General features: G+C 51.2%; 2 protein-coding genes across 2 annotated transcripts; one reads left to right on the top strand and one right to left on the bottom strand.

The window, feature by feature from the left end:
• Positions 1–94: 94 nt before the first annotated feature.
• POX_c04745 (uncharacterized protein) lies at positions 95–22,193 on the top strand (the record flags this gene model as incomplete). The annotated part of the gene is made up of 6 exons (XM_050113606.1): positions 95–164; positions 207–640; positions 709–1,789; positions 1,853–4,065; positions 4,126–11,952; positions 12,018–22,193. The coding sequence occupies 6 exons, from the start codon at positions 95–97 to the stop codon at positions 22,191–22,193; spliced, it is 21,801 nt and encodes a 7,266-aa protein (XP_049971162.1).
• A 1,605-nt stretch (positions 22,194–23,798) lies between these two features.
• On the bottom strand, positions 23,799–26,119 carry POX_c04744 (General amino acid permease AGP2; the record flags this gene model as incomplete). The annotated part of the gene is made up of 5 exons (XM_050113605.1): positions 23,799–24,277; positions 24,404–24,642; positions 24,718–25,233; positions 25,463–25,591; positions 25,725–26,119. 5 exons carry the CDS (start codon positions 26,117–26,119, stop codon positions 23,799–23,801), a joined length of 1,758 nt encoding a protein of 585 aa, XP_049971161.1.
• Between the last annotated feature and the right edge of the window lie 519 nt (positions 26,120–26,638).

Below are 26,638 nucleotides of genomic sequence, written 5' to 3'. Positions count from 1 at the left end.
ACCGAACTCTCTATACCTGCGAAGGCAACATCATCCATTCCTTCTGTATACTTCTCTGACCAACTCAAAATCTTTTCACATAATTTTACTCATCATGGGTGACTACGGCGAGAACATGCCTATCAGCCCCGACGCTGTCCAATTGACCTTTGCGCAAAAAGCAGGTGCGTCCTTATTTCCGTCTTTGACTGACGGTATCCTTCTAGATGAAAACAAGCTCGCCGAGCAGCGATCAGCGAGCGCACTCGAGCAGACAAAAATCAGCCTCAGCCTGCGGCCCGAAACCTCGATCGCGAACCTCACAGCCTTCTGCGCCCGGCATAAATGTACATTGCTCGGCGTTTTGAACGTGGCATGGGCCCTGGTTCTTTCTACTTACACGGACACTGAGCTCGCTCAGGTCCTCTTTGTGCGTTACAAGGATGGCACTCCCTACATCGGCTTGTCGGAGATCGTGACCGACGGGGGAGAAACGATCCTGCAAGTTCTGGCGCTGGTCGAGCAACACCTATCAACGGGCATGCCAGTCCCATCGACCACCACCATTACCGACCTTCAGAATTGGACCGCTTCAGATGGGCACCCGGTCTTTAACAGCGTGGTCCTTTTCTCAGACAGTACGACCGCGGAGCGCAAAGAGGTGTGTGATCCCGTGATACTGAAATATGGGCGTCTATTTGGGATGGCGTTAATCTCTATGTTGGTCAGGCTGGAGATTATATCTCTCTACACGCAAGAGTGGCGGGCGACCAGCTTTGTATCAATCTTCAAGCCCCGAGCCATTTACTTCCCGCCGCGCAGGCTCAGAACTGCGCAGCCACCCTAAGCCATGTCCTTGGCGAGATCGTGCAGAATCCCGATCTTCCCCTCTCCGACATTGGCCTCATGAGTCCCCAGGGACTAGACCAGATTTCAAAATGGAATCACACTGCCCCTGCAGTTGTGTCTCGATGCGTACATGAACTCGTTGATGAGACCGCCGAAACACAGCCTGATACGATTGCTATTGATGGAGCCGACGGTACCATGACATACGGCGAGCTCCGATCGTACTCCAACCAACTGGCACACTACCTCACACAGCAGGGTGTTGGCCCCGAGTTTACCGTTCCTTTGTTCTTTGAGAAGTCCAAATGGGCCATTGTGGCCATGCTCGGAGTGGTGAAGGCGGGTGGAACCATTGTCAACCTGGATGCTAAGCAGCCCAAGGAGCGCCTACGGGGATTGCTCGCTCAGCTTCAAGCATCCATCGTGCTAACATCCGTCCAAAATGCTGATCTTTGGAAAGATGAGCGGCCCGTCTTCGTGATTTCGGAGGAATTCTTGCACCAACTTACAACGGTGGCTGAGGCACCAAAAGTCGCAGTGACGCCGCAAAATGCTCTTTACATCATTTTTACCTCCGGCAGTACAGGTACACCAAAAGGGTGTGTTGTTGAGCACGAATCGTTTCTCCCAGCAGCTGCACAACACATCAAAGCTGGAAACATTCTCTCCTCCAGCCGAATTCTGCAGATGACCCCGTATACGTTCGACGTCAGCATGCTAGAGATCTTTACCACCCTTACGATCGGCGCCTGCATCTGCTTCTGCAATGATAGCGAGGCTGCTCGCGGTGTTGCTCACATCATCAATTTCCTCAAAATCTCTTGGACTTTCATGACTCCCTCCCTTGTGCGATTGGTGGATCCGTCCTCTGTTCCAACCCTAAGAACTCTCGCTCTTGGTGGTGAGGGTCTTGCTCGGATTGATGTGACAACTTGGGCGGACAAATTGCACCTGATTAACGGTATGCCGTGTTTTTCACACTTGCTTGGTAAGATCGTGCGCTAATCAATCCTTTTCTCTCAAGGCTATGGACCCAGTGAATGCTCAGTTGCAGCGACAATGCATGGGCCACTATCGCTCAATTCTGACCCCGCCAACATCGGCCTTGGATGTGGCGCCATATGTTGGGTGGTTGACCGCAATGATCATGACCGGCTTGTTCCAATCGGGGCAGTTGGTGAGCTGGTTATTCAAGGCCCAATCGTCGCTCGCGGTTACTTGAATGAGCCCGGAAAAACCGCGGCTGTGTTCCTTGACAAGGTACCTGCTTTTGCGGCCACACTGCCTAGAGCACCACCAGCCTTCCGCCTCTACAAGACTGGAGATCTCGTTCGCCAGAACAGCGATGGTACACTCACATTCATTGGCCGCAAAGACCGTCAAGTGAAGTTGAATGGGCAGCGACTCGAATTGGGAGAAATTGAGCAGCGGCTCTCAGAGAACTCCCTGGTCCGGCACGCTCTAGTTCTATTACCCAAGCAAGGCCCTTGCAAGGGGCGCCTGGTTGCAGTTTTATCTCTTCAAGATTACCCATACTCTGGAGAGCCTGACGCCAACGTTCATCAACTCTCTACAGAAGAATCTCGGGCTGCGCGAGCTCTTCTCCCAGCCATTAGCACCCAACTGGCCACACATGTTCCTGGGTACATGGTACCTACCTTCTGGGTTGTTCTAGCAGCGCTCCCATTCACTACTTCAGGCAAAGTACACGGAGTTGCCATGACCCAGTGGCTGCATGCTATGTCCGAAGAAACCTACAACGAAATCGCAGATGTCAGCGAGGAAATTCCTACTGTTGACTTGTCAAGTGAGATCGAGCTGTCACTGCAGAAAATCTTCGCTGAGGAGATGGGTATCCCGATTACAGAACTGAAGATGAATCGCTCTTTCATCGCTCTTGGCGGAGATTCCCTCAAGGCGATGAAAGTCGTTGCTCGCTGCCGGCAACAGGAACTGAAATTGTCGGTCGCTGATGTTCTCCGCGCTTCAAGTCTGATTGCACTTGCAAAGTGTGTGGAACAAGCATCTAGCGGATCTAACTCCGTGCCAGAAGAAAGCAAGAAGGAGGCGTTTCATTCCACCCCGGAACAACGCGTTGCGGCTCTTGCGGAGTCACTTCTTACAGCAATTGGCCTCGCAAGAGAGCAGTTAGAAGACGCCTATGGTTGCTCGCCAATGCAAGATGGCATTCTCCTCAGTCAAGTCAAGTTTCCCGGTACTTACGAGATTCGTCGCGTGCTGCATGTTCAGTCGACTCACGATGTGGATACTACTGTATCACGACTGCAGACTGCATGGCAGATGGTGGTGGACCGACATCAAGCTTTGCGGACTGTTTTTGTTGAAGTTGAGGGGCGTTTTCAGCAACTGGTTCTCAAAAAAGTCTCAGCATACTTCCAAATTTGCAAATTCTCGGACTTGGAAGATCAAGAGGCTGTTATAAATCGCCTTAAGACCTTGCCCCCGCCCAGCTTTAAGCCCTCGCAACCACAGCATCGTCTGACTATCTGCTGTGCAGGAGTCAACGAAGTTTTCCTGAAGTTTGAGATAAGCCATGCACTGGTTGATGGTGGTTCCACGGAAGTTATTCTACGCGAAATTTCTGCAGCCTTTGATGAGCATTCATTGTCGGGAAGCCCTGCGCGCTTCAGCGACTACATGGACTACATCTCCAATCCCGAAGCCGCTGAAATATCATTAGGCTACTGGACTGAACACCTCAAGGGTACGCAGCCAACGATTATGCCAATGTACCCCGCGGATGCCACCGAGAAGCGAATCTGCTCTGTCCCTGTCCCCTTCAATGACACAGCAGCGCTGATCCAATTTTCCGAGGCAAATGGCGTGACTCTAGCAAATGTTCTTCAAGCCGCTTGGGCCTTGGTTCTTCGCACTTACACCGACACCAGTGATATTTGCTTTGGCTATATTGCAGCTGGACGGGATGTGCCGGTTGAAGGAATTGACCGTGCCGTCGGAGCTTTCATCAACATGCTCGTATGCCGTGTACGCCTTGAAGAACAGCCGACCATTCTCGATGCCATACTTGGTATGCAGGAGCAGTACTTCGATGCTTTACCGCACCAGCATACCTCTCTCGCTCAGATTCAGCACCGTTTAGACTTGTCAGGGATGCCGCTTTTCAACAGCATCATATCGGTCCAGAACGATGTGTCAGACCAGCCATATGCTGAGTCGCTTGCGTTCAAGTCCATCGAGGAAGATGATCCTACAGATGTAAGTTCTCCCCCCGCTCTTCCTAATACGAGTTTGAAAAAGATTGACTGAACATCGTAGTTCGATCTCTGCGTCGCAATTCATGTTGGAAACGACAATGTCAGGATCGACATTGGTTACTGGTCATCACTTTTGACTAAGGGAGATGCGTCCAATCTCGCATATACCTTCAGTAGCGCAATTTCCGCCATCCTGAGGGACGCATCAGTACCTGCTGTGTCAGTGGACCTTTTCAGCGAGTACGATCGCAGCCAAGTGTTTGCCTGGAACCAGGATGAGCCAACGTCAAAACCCGGCGTGGTACATGACTATGTCTACGCCAAGGTGCAGGAGCAGCCCGATGCTCAAGCTGTCTGCGCTTGGGATGGTGAGTATACTTATAGAGAGTTGGGTGGCTTATCGGAGAAGCTGGCCCACCACTTGGCAGAGCTTGGATCTGGTCCTGAGGTTTTGATTCCTCACTGCTTCTCCAAATCCAAGCTGGCAGCAGTGGTTATGCTTGCCATCATGAAGTCGGGCAGTGCTTGTGTGGGGCTGAGCTCAAGTCATCCACGCACCCGAGTTCAAGACATCATAGAAAACTGTGCTGCAACCATAGCAGTCGTCGCGAAGGAGAACATCGGTGTCGTGGATGGTCTTGTCAATCGGGTTGTGGTCGTGGATGAGGCTTTCCTGGCAAATCTCCCTGAGCCGTCCCCAGGTGCACAACTCCCGAAAGCCTTGCCACATAATCCCGCCTTTGTTTCATTTACTTCCGGAAGCACTGGCAAGCCGAAGGGTATCGTTCTTGAACATGAGTCTCTCATCACCAGTATTCTCGCTCATGGGCCAGAGTGGGGGGTGGACCAGTCAGCCCGTGTTCTGCAATTCTCAGCTTACGCTTTTGATGCGAGTGTTTCGGATACATTCACCACGCTAGTTGGAGGTGGAACCGTCTGCATTCCTCATGAAAAAGATCGCGTGGATGACCTTGTTGGCGCTATTAATCGCTTAGGTGTCAACTGGGCGTTCCTGACCCCGCGTGTGCTCAGTCTTCTTACGCCTGAGCTTGTCCCCGGTTTGAAAACGGTTGTTCTTGGAGGAGAAGCCATCTCCAAAGAAGATATAGCTCGATGGACGGATAAAATCTGCATTCGAATCGTCTACGGCCCTACGGAGTGCACAATTTACAGCATGGGTTCCGAGCCGCTCAACTCTCAAAGTGATCCTTTGTGCCTGGGTCATGCAGTCGGTACTCGCCTGTGGATCACACATCCAGACGACGTCAATAAGCTCATGCCGGTGGGATGCACCGGTGAGCTTATTATCGAAGGTCCACTGGTCACACGAGGTTACTTGAACGAGCCCGCCAAGACGGAGGCTGCTTACTTCGAAGATCCTGTGTGGCTTCCAAAGAAAGAGTCTGGCGAGCCTCGGCGTTTCTACAAGACAAGCGATTTGGTGCGATACTACCCTGATGGCCAACTCCGATTCATTGGTCGCAAGGACACTCAGATCAAGATCCGTGGACAACGAGTTGAACTCGGTGAGATTGAACATGCAATTCTCGAGAGCATGCCCGGTGTCTCGCATGTGACTGTTGATTCCGTGGTTTTGCCACCTCAGACTCTCGTTGCTTTCCTTCGCATTGAGAGCTTGTCGACTGGGATTGAACCTCTTTTCGTGCCACTTGATTTCGGCATGGCTGATCAACTACGCACCCTTGAAAAGAATCTAGTTGACAAGCTTCCGAGTTATATGATTCCGAGTCTATTCATTCCAATCTCCCACATTCCCATGACTATCTCCGGGAAGGTGGATCGGATTGCATTGCGTCGAGCAGTTCTCTCCATGAATGAGCGACAGCAAAAGATGTACGCACTAGCTGACGAGGTCAAAGAAGAACCTCAGACTGAACAAGAGCACTGCCTTCGGGATCTTTGGGCTGTCGTTCTTGGCAAAGAGCCCAGCTCTGTGGGCCGACAGGACAGTTTCTTCCGCCTCGGAGGTGATTCTATTGGTGCAATGAAGCTAGTCGCAGCTGCACGACGAGCAGGCTACCTGCTCAGTGTCGCTGATATCTTCCGCCATCCTGAGTTGATAGAAATGGCTGTGCGTCTTGATCTGAGCAATGGAGCCAAGGCAGCTGCCTATGCTCCTTTCTCATTGCTACAAGACGAGCAAAATCAGCGACAGGCAACTCTCGAAGAAGCTGCACAGCAGTGTTCAGTGTCTCAAGATGCGATTGAGGACATATACCATGCTACACCCCTTCAAGAAGGTGTTTTCCTTATGTCAACCACTCACGATGGTGCATATGTCGCCCCAACTGCATTCGCACTTCCCTCTGAATTTGACGTAAGGAAGTTCCAGGAGAGTTGGCAAGAGCTGGTGAATGCTCATCCGATCCTGCGTACACGAATCGTCACCATCAATGCCATCTCCTATCAAGCAGTCCTAACAAAGAATGCCTCAGTCATCGAATGGGAAACTGCGGCATCCCTCAACGAGTACATTGATCGTGTTCGCGCTTCGCCAGTTGCCGCTGGTAGACCACTTTGCAGGTTCGCATTGGTCCCCAATGAAGACTCTACGGTCTTTGTTTGGACAGCTCATCACGCCCTGTTCGATGGATGGACCATGGGCTTGTTGTTTGATCAGCTTGCCCAGCTCTTCAAAGATGGCACGCGTCCTGCGCCGGCTACGTCTTTCGCTGAGTTCGTGCAATTCACCCGGCAAATGAGCCAAGATACTTCTCGAGACTTTTGGGCATCGCTCTGCCCGCAGGAGCCACCAGCTGTTTTCCCTCGCCTGCCTTCCTCAACATACCACCCCACTGCGAACACAACCTCGTATCGTACCATCTCAACCAATTTGTCAAAGAATACGGACTTTACTATGGCGATTCTACTGCGAGCTGCTTGGTCCATTGTTCTTGCGCGCTACACAGATGCAGAGGACATTTTATACGGACTGACCCTTTCTGGTCGAGATCTACCGGTTTCTGGTATCGAGAAAGTGATGGGACCAACAATTACAACAGTCCCAATGAACGTTCACCTGGATGGTGAAATGTTGATACAAGACTTTCTGCAGCGGCAGCATGACGAAAATGTCGAGATGATGCGTCATCAGCACGTCGGACTGCAAGCAATTCGCCGTATTAGTAAAGCGACAGCGGCAGCTACTGAATTTACAAATTTGTTTGTGGTGCAGCCTCAAGCGACGCAAGTCAGCGGTCTCACGGAGTTGACTCAGATTCCCACCGACATGACCCGATTTGACCCATACGCTCTTGTTGTTGAGTGTAATCTGGGAGACGATCAGATCCTCTTGGAGGCTCGTTTCGATAGCTCAATCCTCAGCATGGATCAAGCAAATCACCTTCTCGGTCACTTCGACCATGTTCTTAGCCAACTCACCAGTTTCAGGCCTGATTGTCGACTGCAAGACATTGATGCATTCAGCCCCGAGGACGAGCGGCAGATTTGGAAATGGAATGCCGTCCCGGCGAAGTCCGAAGACTTCTGTATTCATGACTTGATCGCTGCTCAAGCTGATCGCCATCCACAAGAGATTGCCGTTGACGCATGGGATGGATCGTTTACGTACAAAGAGCTTGATAATCTCTCCACAAGGCTGTCAAATTACCTTGTCACCAATATCGGCATCAGGCCCGAGTCTTTGGTACCTCTTTGCTTTGACAAATCCCGTTGGACAATCGTGGTCATGCTGGCAGTGGTAAAGAGTGGTGGAGGTTGTGTCATGTTGAATCCTGACCACCCAGTCTCCCGTCTCGAGGGTGTGATCACCGACACAGGCTCATCGGTTGTGCTTGCATCGCCAGAGCGAGTGGGACTGTTCAGCTCGCATGCCGCCAAGAAAGTTGTGATCACTGAAGCTCTAGTTCACAGTCTTGCCCTGACCGAACAGGATTGCTTGCCTCTGCCTCCCATTCAACCGACAAATCCAGTTTTCGTGATATTCACGTCTGGTAGTAGTGGGAAACCCAAAGGTATCGTCGTGCAACATAACAGCGTCTGTACAGTGGCTATTCAGCACGGTGAAGGACTTGGCTTCAAGGGACCGGGCCTCAGGGTGTTACAGTTTGCCTCTTTCAGCTTTGACGTCAGCATGGGAGAGGTTTTCTTGACATTGGCTAAAGGTGGCACACTCTGCATTCCTACTGAGCATGATCGCTTGAACAACCTCGCAGATACCATCAATCGCATGAAGATTACATGGACATTCATGGCTCCCACTGTCGCAGCTCTGCTTGATCCTCGCGAGGTTCCCGCCTTGAAGACCCTCGTTCTGGGCGGTGAAGCTGTCTCGCAAAGCCTCGTCGATCAATGGGCCACAAGCGTTAATCTCATTGATTCTTACGGCCCTGCAGAGTGCACTATCTGGGCCTCGCATGCCATTGCCAGTGCAACTGTATCGCCTGCGAACATCGGCCGTGGAGTGGGCTGCCGCTACTGGATCGTCGATCCTTTAGATTACAATCGGCTCACTCCAATTGGCTGTGTTGGTGAACTACTCATTGAGGGTCCCAATGTTTCTCGAGGTTATCTGAACGAGCCAGAGAAAACAAAAGCCGTGTTTGTCGAAAACCCAAAATGGCTTCAGGGCAAAGAAACCCCACTTTACAAATTCTACTGTACTGGCGATTTAGTCCGATACAACGTGGATGGCTCACTCAATATCGCTGGTCGCAAGGACAGCCAGGTCAAGTTCAATGGCCAGCGAATCGAGCTAAGCGAAATTGAATTCCACCTTCGTGCACATTCCGAAATCGAGGCAGGTATGGTCGTCCTGCCAAAGGAGGGGCCTTGCAAGGGAAAGCTTGTCGCTGTTGTGGCTCTCACAGGCCTACAGCCAGCGGCGCTGGAAGGGGACCACATTGAATTAGTTCCAAGAACACTGAAGAATGAAGCACAGCTACGAGTCCAACAGGTTCAGGATAGGCTGGGAGAACTCCTTCCTCCTTACATGGTCCCTTCGATCTGGGTCACCTTGTACTCTATCCCTCTCACAGCATCCCGGAAAATCAATCGATTGCCGATTTCTCGCTGGATACAGTCCATGTCTGATGAGATCTACCATGATGTGGTTGATATCACCGTGGCAACTGTGCATCAGCCCACCACTCAGCTGGAAAAGGAACTTGCGCAAGTTTGGAGTCATGTTCTGAATGTATCTATCGACGCCATCGGCTTGGACCGGTCTTTCCTCAGCCTGGGCGGAGACTCGATCACCGCAATGCAGGTTGTCTCGCGTTGTCGCTCCTTGGATATCCAGGTTAGCGTCCAAGACATTCTGCAACCGAAATCCTTGTCTGGGGTAGTTGCTCGTGCACTCGCTGCGAAACCTACCGCGATTCATCGTGAAGAACAATATGATACTCAATTTGAGTTGTCGCCAATTCAACAGCTTTACTTTGAAGATGTTGTACGCACCGACGGTGAAGGCATGCACCATTACAATCAGAGCGTCTTGCTGCGTGTTCTGCGCCCGGTCACACCCGCTCAGCTGTCCGAGGCCATGGAGCGTGTCACAGCAAATCATGCTATGTTGCGAGCTCGCTTCCGTCGAGATAGTGATGGAAAATGGACTCAAATGGCAAAGAGTCCTGCTCAAGGGCTGTGTTCTTTTGACTCATGCCTCGTTCAAGACCGTCCCGAACTCTTCGAGAGATTGAATGCCTCGCAGAGAAGTATCAACATTGAAAACGGACCTGTCTTTGTTGCTAAATACTTCCAAATTGCCAATGAGGATGTTAGGCTGCTCTCGCTGATTGCGCACCACTTGGTCATTGATGCCGTGTCATGGCACATAATCATTGGCCAATTGGAGCAAGTGTTGCAATTCCCGGATACTCAGCTGAATCCAGCTCGCATGCCGTTCCAAAGTTGGTTGGAAGAGCAGCGGAAACTTGTGGAAAGTCTCTCCAAAAGCCCAATTCCACTTCAAGATCTTCCAGCCGCAAACCTTGAGTACTGGGGGCTAGCAAATCTTCCGCTTTGGGGAAATGGCCAGGAAATTTCATTCACCCTGAACGAGAAGACCACCGCTCTTTTACTGACAGCCGCCAATACCTCACTGCGCACTGAGCCTATTGATCTTCTTCTAGCGGCTCTTCAGTTGTCCTTCGCGGACTCTTTCTCTGATCGTGAGATGCCTTCCTTCTTCGTCGAGGGCCATGGTCGAGAACCGTGGGAGTCCTCCATTGATCTTTCAGAAACGATCGGTTGGTTTACCACTTTCCATCCTATTCATCGTCGGGTGCGCAAGAATGAATCCATCAAAACCACAATCAAGCGCACTAAGGATGCACGCCAATCGTGGAATGACAATGGATTTGCCTACTTCGCTCGTCGCCATTTCGACGTCGAGACTCATGAAAAGTTGAGAAGCCATCGGATCATGGAGATTTGCTTCAATTACCTTGGGCAATCACAACACGCAGAGCGGGAAGATGCTATCCTTCAAGAAGAAGTCCTTCTTCCGGAGGAGTCCTTGGAGAATATCGGCGACTCGATGGGCAGGCTCGCTGTATTCGACATTGTTGCTGCCGTTTCTCATGGGCGGCTGAATGTGTCGTTCTTTTTCCAAAACGACATTCTCCACCAGAGCAAGGTTTGCCAATGGGTCAAGCGTTGTGAAAGTACTCTTCAAATGGCTGTTGATGAGCTCACTGTCAGTGAAACTGAATTCTGCATCAGTGATTTCCCGCTGCTTGATATCAACTACCAAGACTTGGCAACACTCACTACTGCTGTTCTGCCAAGTATTGGAATTTCGCCCGACGCCATCGAGGATCTCTATCCTTGTTCACCAATTCAAGAAGGAATATTGATAAGCCAGGCCCGACAGCCAGGTACATATGAAGTTCGCCAACTGTTCAAGGTCGTTCCTCGTGAAGATCAACCCGCCGTGGACGTGTCTCGCTTGGTTGCCGCATGGCAGCAGACTGTGGACCGTCACGCTTTGCTTCGTACGGTATTTATTGAAGCAATCAACGGCTCGGGTGTTTTCAATCAGCTGGTCTTGCGTTCCTACCCTGCAGAAGTCAAACGGCTATCTTTGGACAATGTCGCCGGACAGGAAGAAGTTGCAGTCTTCGTTACAAGTCAAATGGGCCCCGACTACCGACAGCCAGCTCCTGCACATCGCTTGACTATCTGCCAAACTCCGGACTCAGTGTACTGCCAACTAGAAGTCAGTCACGCACTCATCGACGGTACATCAATGGCACTCCTTGTCCGTGACCTTGTGGCTGCATATGAGGGTACTCTGCTCGCAGTTCCGGGCCCACTCTATAGCACCTACATGAAATATTTATCACAGCAGTCTGAAGCAGATGCTCTATCTTACTGGAAATCACAGCTGGAAAATGTCGAGGCCTGCCATTTCCCCGCTCTCAACACAATGCCTGTGTCCACCACAGGATTCCAGTCGAAGGTCATCGAAATTGATGCCGGGGGAGAGCTCAAGAAATTCTGTGAAGCCAATGATCTGACAATGAGCAATTTGTTCCAGGTCGGATGGGGACTGGTACTACGAGCTTACACAGGAAGTTCGGATGTATGCTTCGGGTATATGGCCGCCGGGCGAGATATTCCTGTGGAGGGCATTTATGACGCGATTGGGCCATTCATCAATCTCTTGGTGTGCAGGATGCACCTCGATGAGAAACTCTCACCTAATGATCTCCTGCAGGCCATGCAAACTGACTACCTCGAGAGTCTGCCACATCAACATGTTTCCCTTGCAGCGATTCAGCACGCGCTCGGACAAAGTGACGTTGCCCTCTTCAACAGTATCATGTCTCTGCAGCGAAAACCATCCCCGGGATCGCCTCCAGAGATCGAGCTTCAGGTTGTCGCTGAGAATGATCCTACGGAGGTATTATAAATTCTTCTACTTTTTCATCCCGTCTTTTTATACTGTTTTGCTAACCTTCTAAATAGTACGATGTCGACCTCAATATCACAACAGGCGAAGAATCAGGTGTTGAGATTCATATCACTTACAGAAACTCTGTTCTTACAGATTCGCAAGCAGACCGACTATTGTGCAATTTCACTCACATTCTGTTTGCACTTGCCGCTTGCGCGAATCAGCCGCTTGCCCAGCTGGACTTGTCTAAAGCTAGTCCGATGTCTCTCGCCCAGGCTGTATCCCGCGAGGAGCCGGTGTCAGTTCAAGCCAGCATTCCTAAGTTGATCTCAGAGAGAACAGAAGCAAGCCCGACATCGATTGCCGTACAATGCATGGTTGATGACACAATTCTCACGTATTATGACCTGGATTGTTTGACTTGTTCCTTGGCAGATCATCTACTGCGACTAGGAGTCTGCCAGGGGGACATAGTGCTGCTCGACTTCCCACGTTCAAAGTGGGCTCTAGTGGCACTTCTGGCAGTTTTAAGAGCTGGTGCAACGTCGCTTGCGTTGAGCTCGACACATGACTTGAAAGATATTCGCGAAGCCCTCACAGCGCAAAAGTCGGCCATTGTTCTGGGCGGCGAAAGGTTTACTGCGAAATCTGTCAATGATGGTTTCACTCATGTGACGGTCGACGCTGCATTCATGACTAGTATCAAGGCGGTCACTCTGGCAAACACAGCTCTGCGAGATATTTCCCCGTCTGAAGTCGCTTTGGCAGTAAAGGACGGCGAGGACTGGGCTTTATTAGCTCACCACACAATCAGTACGGCGGCCTCGCATCTTGGGTCAAAGGCCGGTCTCACTCCCGGCGCCCGGGTCGTTCAACTCAGTACCATCGAGTCCACTTCCTATCTGGTTGAGACGCTTTTCACTCTGATTCGCGGCGGCACTGTGATCGTGCCTCCTACTGACATGAGTGTAACTCAGTCATTACGCCTCTCCCGGGCCAATTGGGCCCTGCTCAGTAAAGATGAGGCTACCTCGACAAATACCACTCAAGTCCCCGAGCTGCAGACATTGGTGGTTGCTGGAGACAGAATGCCAATTTCCTTACAGCTCAAGTGGCGCGATGTGAATCTGATTCATCCCCACCAACTTAATCACATTCATGTCTGGGTATCCCTGATGATAGCGCCTGCTGGCTGTGACAGCTTACAGCCTTGCCCTATCCCGGCACTCGCACGCACTTGGGTTCGATCTCCATTCAGTCAGACTGCGCTGGCTCCCAAAGAATTCAAAGGAGAAGTTTTGGTCGACGGTCCTCTTGTTCCTCGAGGATACGTTCGAAATAGCTCACAAAGCCTTTTGAGAAACCCTGTGTGGCTTCCAAACGCCGTGCTGGTTTGTACAGGGGTACAGGGCCGTTGGTCAAATAATGAAGTGGACCTCGAAGAACAGTCACCCTCGCGTGCCACAGGGAATACTGCTGATATCCTGGGGATGGAGGAGCTGGTCAAAACTACGCTCCGACCCACCGAAAATGTGCTTATTACTGCCATCCAAAATGAGGCCGAAGATCGAATTGTTGCCTACTTCACCAATTCCCCCGAAGGTGAAGAGCCTGTGAAGTTGTTACCGTTGACCGATGCATTGCAACAACGGTTCTTGGAAATACAAGCGTTCCTGAAAGGCAAAGTTTCCGATGACTTGTTGCCAGAATTCTGCTTCCCCGTCAACAGAATACCTCTAGCGATCAATCGCCAATTCGACCGACCCGGGCTGAATCAGCTTGTATCTATGCTTTCTGATGATACTTTGGCCTCCTATCGCGTGCAGGCGCCAGCCATCGCTCCCCGCCTCACATCAAATGAGAATCTGATTGCTGACCTCTGGTCAGAGGTTTTGCATCTCCCCGATAGAGCAAAGCTTGATCCAAGTGAAAGCTTTTTCCGTCTGGGAGGCGACTCTATCGGTGCCATGCGCATCATTGCCGCCGCGCGAAGCCAAGGCCTTGTCTTGACAATGAATGGGATTTTCCAGCAGCCGACTCTTGCTGGCATGGCAAAAGAGATCCGACTCCTCGCCCCACATGAGGATAGGCCTGTCGAGCCCTTCTCACTTCTTCCTCCTGCCGTTGACTCCACAACTCTGATATCGGAGGCCGCTGCAAAGTGTCATGTTGATGCATCTGCTGTCGAAGATATCTACCCTTGCACCCCTCTCCAGGAGGGATTCATGGTCCTTACTAGTCAAGATTCTGCTGCGTACTATGTACAGGAAGTCTTCAAGATGCCAGAGTCCGTAGACTTGGCCCGTTTCCGTGAAGCTTGGAGCACCGTCGTGTCAAGGAGCACCATTCTACGTACCCGCATTATCTCCGTTCTCGACGGCTTCTTCCAGGTATTGCTTCGCGAGCCAGTCTACTGGCAATCCGGGGTAGATCTTGAAACCTACTTGCGTGATGACATGAAAAAAGCGATGTCCTACGGTCAACCTTTGTCTCGGTTCGCGGTTGTGGAAGCTCCACGTCAGCGCTACTTCATTTGGACTGCCCATCACGCTGTTTATGATGGTCTTACAATGGCGACGTTGGCGAAGCAAGTCTCTGCTGAGTACAACCAGGAGATGGCACTGCCTGAGATCCCCTACAACCGGTTTATTGACTACATTCAAGGCGTCAGCCCTGCTGCTGCTACTGAATTCTGGGCTGCGCAATGTGCTGTGCCAGCAACCACGTTCCCTATGTTGCCATCTCGTGATCAGCAGCCTTTCCCTGACCAATTCATGTCGCACTCAATCCCGGTGAAAATCAAGCCATCCACCATCACTCTATCGACTGTTTTGAGGGCAGCCTGGGCTATGGTACTTGCTCAGTTGACAGACTCTGAGCATGTCAATTTTGGAGTCACACTCTCTGGACGAAATGCGTCCATGGTTGGTATTAACCAGGTGCTTGGTCCTACCATCGCCACTGTCCCAGTTCAAATCCACGTGCCCCAAAATCTGGCACCACAGAAATTCTTGCAAGCTGTCCACAAACAAGCGATCGATATGATCCCGTTCGAGCATACAGGTCTACAAAACATTCGAAAAATGGGAGAGCAGTGCCGCGAGGCGGTCAACTTCCAAAATCTGCTTATTATCCAGCCGGGCACTTCGCCGGTGGATGACAGCGACTTTTTGGGTCTTACCCCGGTGCAACAGGACGGGGATCAACGTGACCCGTACCCTCTCACGATAGAGTGCAATCTACTTGATGACTCTATCGAACTCAAAGCCCAATTTGATAGCCGATTCGTTCCTTCTGGCGAGATGTCTCGAATCCTGAAACAATATGCACGCACCGTTGAACGCTTCCAGACATTGGACGAGGCTGTGTCGGAAGATGACGGCGAAGAAACTTTCGATGCATCCAATGGGCTCAGTGATGACGATGTTGAACAAATCTTGGCCTGGAACTCGGACCGACCGGTACTGATTGAAAAGTGTCTTCATGAAGTATTCGAAGAGCAGGCGCGACTTCGACCTGATGCTCCTGCTGTCTCATCCTATGACGTGCAACTCACCTATCGCGAACTAAAGGATCTGATTGATCGTTTGGCGATGCAGCTTCAGAGCATGGGTATCAAGCCTGAAATGAAGATCCCTCTTTGCTTCAGTAAATCTTCGTGGACAATCGTGGCCATGTTTGCTGTCTTCAAGGTTGGGGGTGTTGCTTGCATGCTTAACCCCGAGCACCCCAGCAACCGTATTCATCTTCTTCTTCGCGATCTTGATGCCGAATACGCCCTTTGTGATCAAGCGTCATTATCCATGATGGCATCTTTGCTTTCGCCGGCAAATGTTCTTTCCGTTGACGGCACGTACCTTCGCTCTCTTCCACCCTCTTCGACGCTTTCATACCAAGTCCAACCTGGAAATGCCGCGCTTGTGGTTTACACTTCCGGAAGTACAGGCAAACCCAAAGGCAGCATTTTGGAGCACCGTTCCATAGTGACTGGTCTGACGGCTCATTGCACTGCCATGGGTATTGGCCCTGAATCTCGTGTGTTCCAATTTGCTGCTTATACCTTCGATGTCTGTTTCGAAGAGATATTTGGGGCATTAATGCTAGGTGGATGTGTCTGCGTGCCAAGCGAGGACGAGCGAATGAACAGTCTCGCTGATGCGATGGCGCGGTATCGGGTCACTTGGACCGAACTTACCCCTACTGTTGCGAGCTTGCTACTTCCCAGCAGTATACCTACCCTGAAGAGTCTCGCACTTAGCGGTGAATCTGTTACCAAGGAAGTTGTTCAGAGATGGGGAGATGCCGTTCAACTCATCAACACATATGGCCCTAGCGAATGCTGCGTCTCAAGTACATGCAATGTCGAGACTGCAATTGTCCGAGACCCCAGCAACATTGGACGCGGCCTTGGCTGCACAACGTGGATTGTCAACCCTGATGACGTCAACGTTTTGGCTCCGATTGGCGCAACTGGTGAGCTGCTAATTGAAGGCCCTATCGTTGCTCGAGGCTACCTCAATGAGCCCGAGAAGACGGCTGCTGCGTTCATCTCTGCCCCTGCGTGGTGGCCCGAGTCTTGGTCCTGTGGACGAATTTACCGAACCGGCGACCTGGTCAAATATAACGCCGACGGCACAATCAAGTTCATTGGACGCAGAGACACCCAGGTCAAGCTACATGGTCAGCGTATTGAGCTCGGTGAGATTGAACATCGGATTCGCGGCGCATTCACGGACTCGTCCCACCAAGTTGCTGTTGAAGTTCTTGCTCCAAACACTCGTGGCGGTTTAAAGATCTTGACAGCATTCATCTGTGAGAGCAGCCAAGTATCGGAGGAATCGGACGGTCTTCTGCTTGATCTGGATGATGGGATGTCCCACCGATTCCTCGAGTTGCAGGCCCGCCTGATGGGAGAGCTCCCTCGCCACATGATTCCGCAACTTTTCATTCCAATCAAGCACATGCCACTATCCCCGTCACGCAAGATTGAACGCAAAGTTCTGAGAGCCTTGGGCAATGCCCTCCAAGCAGACCAGCTTTCTGCATACGCTCTAACCCAAACCGCCAGAACGGCCCCAAGCACTGCCACCGAGAAGGCGCTGTCAGATATTTGGACCGAGGTCCTCGGAACGAGCCCAAGTGGAACTGAAGATCATTTCTTCCACCTGGGTGGAGACTCTATTGCTGCCATGAAGGCTGTCGCGGCAGCCACAAAGATCGGTCTTTCGTTGAGCGTGGCGGAGATTATGCAATTCCCTACCCTGCGGGCGATGGCAGCTGCGATAGACTCCGCTGCCGATAATGAGGACGTGGACGAGGAAGTTCTGGAGTGTTTCAGTTTGATCCCTCCTTCTCAGGTGTCTGATGTTGTTGCCGAGGCGGTGGCACAGTGTGCTGTTCCAGCGGAGGATATTGAAGATATTTATCCATGTACACCTTCGCAGGAGGCTCTCATGGCTTTAACTGCCCGCGACGAAGCAGCATATGTATCGCGAGCTGTGTATCGATTGCCGCTGAATTTGGACGTTGCTCGTTATCGCGAAGCATTCGAGCAACTGACTCAACGTCAAGCCATAATGCGCACCCGAATCATTTATTCAAGTGTTGCTGCGAGATCCTACCAAGTGGTGGTGCAAGGAAGCCTCATCTGGCACACTGATGAATCACTCGCTGCCTATGTCGCAGCAGACAAATTGACACCCATGCGCCATGGTGACGCGCTTATGCGATTTGCACTTCTTGAAGGTTCAACAGAAGACCCTCGCCCCTGCCTTGTTTACACCGCCCACCATGCTGTCTATGATGGTTGGAGTGAAGCTTCCATGTTCGAAGAAGCTGAGACGATTTACCGTCAAGGCCTGAACGCATTGCCAGCTGTCGCACCTTACAAGAAATTCATCCACTATCTGTCCACAATCGACAGTGCCGCAAGTGAGGAATTCTGGCGCTCACACCTCGAAGGCGATCTACCTGCTCCTTTCCCTCCAGGCTCTCCCGATGCTACCACGTCTCTTCTCACCTCTCGTCCGAACCGTTCTCAATTCCACAGCATTCGCTTGCCATCCCTTCACTCTTTACCTTACACCATTCCCACTGTTCTCAAAGCTGCTTGGGCCTTGCTCCTTAGCCGCTATACCACCTCTGATGATGTCATCTTTGGCCATGTTCTTTCTGGCCGCACAGTGCCGCTACGTGGTGTGTCCGATATGATGGGCCCTACTATCTCAACAGTTCCAGTCCGCGTGCGTTTGAACCCCGACGAGAGTGTCGAAGCACTCCTGCGCCGCATTCAAACCCAAGCTCAAGACATGACAGCCTTTGAGCAAATCGGAATGCAAAACATCCGCCGACTGCTCGCCAGCCCGGAGGCAGTCGACGTTGGCCATCTCTTCTTCATACAGCCCCCCATGGAAGCGGGCACCACGGATCTCGCACTTGAACCTGTCGCAGACGCGGATTTCAACTTCGACACCTACCCATTGATTGTGGAATGTCAGTTGGACTCGGACAATGGTGCAACACTTTCGGTGAAATACAATGACGCCCGCATCTCCCAGACTTCTATGACTTGGCTCCTTCAGCACTTTGAGAATCTAGTTGGTCAGCTATACCAGTCACCCCGCACTGCAGCTATCTCAACTCTTGAACTCACGGGAAGCTCCGACATACAAACTCTGCGAGGGTGGATTGGTGCGCCAGTCACGCCCGTGCAGAACACGGTACACGACGAGTTCCGGTCCCGCGCATTTGCCCACCCTGAGCGTTGCGCTGTCCAAGCATGGGACGGCACGCTGAGCTACCGTGAACTTGATGTTCTCTCTTCGCAGTATGCTCGGAAGCTTTGCAGTCTTGGACTTTCGGTCGGCCAGGCTGTCGGGCTGATCTTTGATAAATCATGTTGGGCAGCCGTCGCTATGTTGGCTGTACTCAAAGCTGGAGGATGCTGCGTGCAACTTGATGCTAAGCATCCGTCCACCCGGTTGGTCGAAATTGTTGAAGACACTAGCCTTCACCACATTTTAGCCGCATCGTCTCATGTTTCTCTCGCAAAGTCGCTACCAGTCGATCATGCCATCGAAGTGAATCATTTGTCAAACTCAGCACTGCAGACTTCTCTTGACAAAGCTAGCCGTCTGCCAGTCGTTGATGTTATGTCACCTGCCTACATGACTTTCACATCGGGCAGTACTGGCAAACCAAAGTCTGTAGTGATCAATCACCAGGCAATCCACACAAGTATTTCTGCTTTCAGCTCGGCTCTATGCATGAACTTCAAGTCTAGGGTGTTGCAGTTTGCCGCATACACCTTTGACATCAGTTACGCAGAGACCTTTGCACCACTGACACTCGGAGCTACCTTGTGTGTGCTCTCCGAGCAAGACCGTCTTAATGACTTAGCCGGTGCCATCTCCCGTCTTGGTGCAAATTGGGCCTGTTTGACACCCACTGTGGCTAGTCTGGTCGAACCTGCCAGCATCAAAGGGCTTCTGAAGACACTGGTCCTCAGTGGAGAAGCTCCCACGGAGGAGAATCTGCGCATTTGGTCTGGCAAAGTGCCCAACTTGATCAATGCTTACGGTCCAAGTGAAGCATCAGTCTGGTGTGCCGCAGGTTCCTTCAAACGGCCTGACGACAGTTGCACAAACATTGGTCGACCTGTGGGATGTCACCTTGTGATCGCGGAGCCCAGTGACATCAATCGGCTAACACCAGTGGGCTGTGTCGGCGAGCTCATTGTTTGCGGACCTATCTTGTCATCCGGGTACTTGAACAACGAAAAAGCCAACAGCGCAGCTTTCCATCAAAATATCGCATGGCGCGAAAAGCTAGGCATTCACGCGGGTTGCTCGCGCGTCTATCGAACTGGTGATCTGGCACGTTTCTTGCCAGATGGCAGCATTGAGTATCTTGGTCGTGCTGATACCCAAGTCAAGATCTACGGTCGGCGTATCGAGCCACGCGAAATTGAACATCACATTCATCTTGAACTTGGTGACTATTTGAATATGGTCGACAGCGTTACGCTGGCGAATCGCAAGAACCAAAAGATGCTAGTTGCATTCATCTACCAAGAGTCTGCATTTGTGCCAAACCTTGACCTTGCCACCCTTGCACGCGATCTCAACCCTGAAATTCAATCCACCTTGGCTAGCCTACAAGCTGCGCTTCGTTCTAGACTCCCTCACTGGATGATACCGACTCTTTTCATCCCTCTGCGCTTCATGCCTACCAATGCGGCTGGAAAGACCGACAGAAAACTCCTCGCACGAGCTGTCAACCTACTCACAGACGACCAACTACGTGACTTTGCTCTTTCGGGTCGCACAGAAAAGAAGCCACTGACGACTTATCTCCAGCAGCAGCTTGCAGATCTTTGGGCCGATGTTCTCACACTCGACGTGCAAAGCATTGGTGCCGATGACACCTTCTTCACCCTGGGTGGTGACTCCATTCTCGCAATGAAAATGGCTAGTCGGGCCCGCAGCGCTCAAATTAGTCTCAGTGTGGCTGACATTTTCAACTACCCTGTCTTGGCTGACTTGGCTTCCCACCTGCAGGCTCTGATGCCGCTCACTCCTGGCTCGGAGACACCAACGTCAGACTTCCATTCAAAGATGGCGCTTGCCCCTGCAACTGACTTGGTTCTTCTTGAGGCCCTGGCACAGAAGGCTGGCGTTGATGCAGCTGCTGTTGAAGCTGTTGAACATACAACTGACTTCCAAGACCTCGCTTTGGTGGGCCACCTGAGCAAATCGCGTTGGATGCTGAATTGGTTCTTCTTCGACGGTCCTGGATCTGGTGATGCCGAGCGCTTACGCAAGGGATGTCATGATTTGGTTCAGCAATTTGACATTCTTCGCACTGTCTTCGTGGCGCATGAAGGCCGCTTCTGGCAAGTTGTGCTGAACAAATTGAAGCCTTCTTTCCGAGTGGAGTCGACTGCCGACTTTGCTGGCTTCACACAAAGCCTGTACGAGGATGGACTTGCTCAAGAACTGAACCTCTCCAAACCTTTGGTCGAGTTTGTACTCGCAGTGCATCCCAGTGGACATTCTCACCGACTGCTCATGCGCTTGTCCCATGCTCAATATGACGGAGTGTCTCTTCCTACTCTTTGGGACTGCCTCCAGCGGGCCTGCCATGGCGAGGCACTTCCCAGAATTTCATCATTCACGCAGTTCCTCAGGGCCACGAAACCCGCGAATCTCGACGCAACGCGCTCATACTGGCGCTCCCTGCTTAACGGTGCGACTGAAACGCGATTTGTGGCACACTCAAAGCCTGCTCTTCGTGACGAGGCTCATGATCGCGTCGTTCATGTCACACGTCGCCAGGTCCCGGTAGTGTCCCTACGCCAACATGGAATTACCCCTGCCACCGTACTCCGATCCGCCTGGGCTATCCTGTTGGCACGCCTGTCTGCTTCCAGCGATGTCACATTCGGACAAACCACAGCCAATCGTTCCGCAACGACTCTGCCTGACATTGAGAATGTTGTCGGACCATGCCTCAACGTCGTACCTGTGCGTGCTTCTCTGAAGCCTGGCCAGACGGTCCTTGAATTCCTTCTTGCACAGCAAGCACAACAAGTCTCTGGTCTTGCTCATGAATCTCTCGGATTCCGTCAAATTATCCGTGACTGCACCAACTGGCCCAGCTGGACCCATTTCAGCAGTGTTGTACAGCATCAGAACATTGAACCCGACCGCGACGTCCCACTCGGCCCCAACGATGCTGACATGTACAAGCCTGGCTTCCTCGGCGCTGACCTTGACCTGACCGACGTCTCCGTATTGTCAACTCCTACAATCGATGGTTACGTTGATCTGGACCTACTCACCTCATGCAAGGTCATGTCGCCATTTGCCGCGGAGCTCCTGGTCGATCAGCTGAGTGAGTTACTGCAATTGTGGGCTGTGGTGCCTCTTGAAAAATTCAAGGTCAATGAAAGGTCGATGACCACTGCGATGATTCCTCTTGTTCCTGCGGATATTGGCGCCCCTCCTGTCGTGAAGAACAGTCGTCGTGCGGATATTCAGGATGCCTGGCAAACTTGCCTGTCCAAGGCTAATTCTGTCGTCAACCTTGAGGATGGTGATGCGGATTTCTTCCGCTTGGGTGGTGATTTGGTGCAGATGGCGCAATTGGCAAGTGAATTGCACGCTAAGGGCATCGGTCGCGGTGTTGCGCTTGAAACACTCGTGCAGCATTCTACCCTGGATGCGATGGTGCAGATTCTATCCTAGTTTGTGAGAAAGATTTCGGGATCTAATTTTTCTTTTCATTTCGTCCTTGTCTCTTTGAAATTCATGTATTTCGCGTTGTTCTTGTGACTATTTTAAATCAATCGCATTCATTTATTATTTCTATGGAAACCTTTTCAGAACTTCCCTGTCAAATTGTAAATTTGCTATCTGGACAATTGTAGACAGCTCGTTCTCCGAAATGAAGGCTACCTATACCACCTAGCGAAAGACATCAGTAGCCTAATGGACATGACCATGACCTTTCAAGATTGAATGAACCACATTGAAGAAGGGCTGTTCTCAGCCCAATTACCGAATAGAGGTCACTGCCTCGGCTTGTGGTACAACGCTCCAGATCCTCCTCCATCTACTTACAATGCGCCAATCCTTCATCAAAAATTAACCAAACAGTGTCATTTCAGCCGATTAAAACTGACCCGCGAGGTCGTGAATTCCAAGTTCCTAGTGATCTAGGCATCAAGACCACAATCCCAATCCAGTTTCAAAGCCTTTCTTGTGTCTTCAGCTTCTCGAAGTTTCCATCTTGGTCCCTTTTGATGAATTTTCCCGCCTTCGGCTTACTTCTCGCCGACTGATGATTCTTGGCACTTTATGAGCGAAGAGACCAAGGTTCGTTTTCAATCTACCGTCAACTCCCTTCACTTTGGGAACAAGGTCCGACTCCGTCACGCAAGGATCTGACGCATTTCTATCAGCAGGGTCGGTATTTCTAATATTTGAAAGACTTTCACAATCAAAGTAAGGAACTTATATCGTTATGAAGCCATCAATCTCAGTGCCCTTTCCGTAGACTCCTGGGGCAGGTCTACAGTACCCAGCTGGCATGTCTTCATCGGGTACAACGACTGCAGCCTTTTAGTTCATACCAAATTGCCAAGCTAGACATTTGTTTACACGAGACTGGTGATTCTCAATTATTTGACCGCCTTTTACTCTCTACACGTTTACCCAGAGCTTCATTATACCTACAAATTCAAGTCTTTAGTTGAGGGAAATTGGTGCTTCAAATGGCGCCCGGCGGATGCCAAGAAATCAGACCATGATGAAAAAAAAGCCTTGACCGAAAAGGATCAAATAGGGAGGATTTCTTATGGTCTCGATATCTTGGTGGTCATAGAATATGCGTTTTTTCATATCCCAGTGAAGCCTCTGTCTCTATCTCACGTTTCTTTTTTTCACACTTACCGTCTTCATTATCGTGACATCTCTTTGAACTACCGGTAGCGAGAATTCAAGAGCTAGTGAGAAGAAACGGTGTGGAGACAGGAAAGTCTTGAACTATGTTAAAAAAGAGGTATCTCGTCTCATTCGTCGTTCAGGTTCACATCGAGGGTTGGTGAGAACCTCAAATATCGTCCACTCAAAGCAATGTCAATCATCGCCTCATCTGGTAAATCTGTCGCAACAAAGAATAATACATACAGTGAATCATAAGACTATCAGCCAATCCAGCCAGGGAAATCCACTCACGCATGGGATCTCAAGCACGCCAGTAAGCCCCATAGCACACATCAAGGTCGTCAAGCAAAATCAAAGCCTAGTTTAATGTATTAAGAGATATTTGGCCTTTCGAACACTCGGGACTCAGGCCACGACGTTGTCTGACGCACTGTCCGAGATGGGTTGATGTACCGAAGCCCGGCGTTTGTCATTGCCACCCTTGATGCGGCGGAAACCGAACATCTGGCCAAACTCCCTCCAGAACCCAACGGGGGGATCAAGGAAGCTGGCTTCGTAGGCATCGATCAACGGTCGCTCCCAAACGAGATCAACCTCATGGGGCTTCAACCACTTGGTCTTCTTGAGCAACTTCCAGATCAGGAAAAGAGGGGGAATGACGATTTGCATGGTATAGTCAGACCAGAAAGTGGAGACATTCCATGGCTTATAGGCCGGGTAGCCATAGAGGATAGTGACCAAAATCATCCAGACAAGGGCAGCGTAAGCGCAGAAAGGCTGGAGACGAGCAAAGTAAGAGAAGGTGCGACGATCAAGACCTTGGGCTTTGCAGGCTCGGTGGAAGCAGATATAAGTAATTGAGATGACGATGTAATTGATCAGTCCTGTTGAGGTGCAATCATCAATATGAGCAAATCAATATAAAGAGTGAGGGAGACGGTTGCTGAACAAAAAGAAAAAAAGAAAAAAACAAAGACAAATTCAGGCAGGAGATTGAAGGCGGATCTTACCTCCAGCAGTCACGAGGTTGGCAAACCAGGTAATGACGATCGAGGAACTGTTGGACACCTGGAGGAATGACAGGATCGGGAAGATCATGACAAAGGCGAAACAGTAGATGGGCACACCACTCTTCGTGGTCTTAGTTAAGATCCGAGGGGCGCGTCCCTCGAGCGCCAGACCGTACAGGGTACGAATGGCGCAGTAGGTGTATGTGTTGCCCGCAGAGAAAATGGAGGTCAAAAGAAGTCTGCGGCGATGGTCAGCAAAGTCTTTGAGGTCATGAATCACGGACAGAAAAAACGAAGGGGAAAAAAGGACTCACGCGTTCACAATCGATGGGAAAATACTGATACCCATGTTGCGCATGCCAATGACATACGGCGACGCCGCGGCGGAAGAGCCGCCAGTCTCCCCCATAACAACTGCTGTCAACCGCGGGTCACGAGCAGAGCACACAATTCCAACCGCCAACGCCCCGCCGATGAAGAAGATACCGAAGCGGATATAGACCGTCTTGAAAGCGTTCTTGATGTAGATACGCGGGCGTCGAGCCTCGGCGGCGACCATGGAGATATACTCGGGGCCGACAACGGCAAAGGCGGCCGACCACAAAGACCCAAGAAAGCCTTCAAAGCGACCCAGAGCACCGGTGTCAAGATACTCCATAAAAGCCCCTGGGTTGTTCCAGTAGCGGAATCCGTAGGCTTCACGTTGCGGGTTTCCGCCCACCATGGTGATAAAGGTGAAGAAGAAGAGCGAGAAAATCAGGATGACCTTGCCACCGGAGAGCCAGAACTCGGCTTCACCGTAGGCGCGAACCGCCAAAATGTTCAGGAAGCTGATCGGGAAACGTTTGTTAGCTAGATTTCCCAATGTACGATTCGCAAGTCTTGGGGACAACGGGCGTAAGAAGCTGGCTGAACCTCTTCAGGCTTGCCATTCCCAAGGATTGGTAGGTATAAAGTGGTCGCTTCGACCTGAGGTGACAAGTGGAGTAGAGCCCACATATGTGGAGAAAAGAAAAAACCGGGGAACTAAGATGGGGGATAATGGGGTGGATCCCTTACCCGTAGCACAAGATGACTGCGGCACAGATTCCAGCAACGGGGCCTGGCTCGGTGACCCGTTCACTCCAAAAGGACAGAACCAGGGTGAAGGCAGAGATTTCAAATGGAATCAATAGAGCCTCGTAGAAACTATACGCGCACACCGTCAGCATGAAAACATTGCGGGTGAGTGTAAAACCTCTCCGCCGAAATGGTACACTCCCGACGGACGTTTGTGTCCCCCATCAGCAAAAAAGGTGATTGGGGCATGGTGAACACGAACAAGAAATTCCAGCCGACCATGAAACCAAGTGCATCGTCAACCCATTTACCGGCCAAACGGATGAAGCCACCACTGACGGGGTAGGCCGTCGTCATCTCAGCCAGACAGTTGTTGATCATAGCCAGGAATATACTTTGGATGGTAAAAGCCAAGAATAGACTGCCGGGACCGCCATGGTACAGACCCGTTCCAATACTGACGAAGAGGGCCGTTCCGATGGAACCACCGATGGCGATCAGTTGAATCTGACGGTTACCCAGATGACGCTGGAGGGAATCGGCATTGTCGGCGAAGAAACCTTCTTGGACATCACCGGGGCCTTCGTTTTTCCCCACGGGGGTATTGGCCACACGGGCTGGGACGTCGTCCTTATCTTTTGAGCCCATCAAAGCCATGATAGCTCAAATGACGTGGACGAAAGTCCGTTCGTGGACTTGTTGCTTGGGTGGATGAGAGATACTTTGAAGACCAAGAGGGGTGGCCTGGGGTAATGGACCACGTCGCTTGGTAAACAAAGGGTGCGTGGGAGGTTAGCTTCGAAGGGCTTTCGGGTGTGGCGCACACGAGAGTATGGGCGTCAGTGATAGATGGGTCGCTCGGACAAAATTGGGAGATGACCGTTCTTAAAGCTGCATGGGCCTGGATCAATTGCGCAACGGGAGTACTGTTCAAAGATCGATCCGTTTGGAAGCAAGGTGCAATGGATGGTTCAAACGGTTGCGCGCTGGGACAGGAGAAGTTGCGGTCGAGATGATTGCTGCAATGGGAAAGTTTTTTTTTTTTTTTTTCGCTGGGTCAACAGTCGCTTGGGGGAGAACTAATTCGGTTCTTTGGCCGGCGAGAAAAGAGACGACGGTCCAACACTGGGTGTCGTGATGATCGTCGAGGGCATTCAACCTGAAGAGATTGAAATA

This window comes from Penicillium oxalicum, chromosome III, assembly GCF_001723175.1.
Source record: "Penicillium oxalicum strain HP7-1 chromosome III, whole genome shotgun sequence".
Lineage (NCBI taxonomy): Eukaryota > Fungi > Ascomycota > Eurotiomycetes > Eurotiales > Aspergillaceae > Penicillium > Penicillium oxalicum.
The sequence above is the reverse complement of the archived record's forward strand: the minus strand, read 5'-3'. Positions and strand labels throughout refer to the sequence as shown.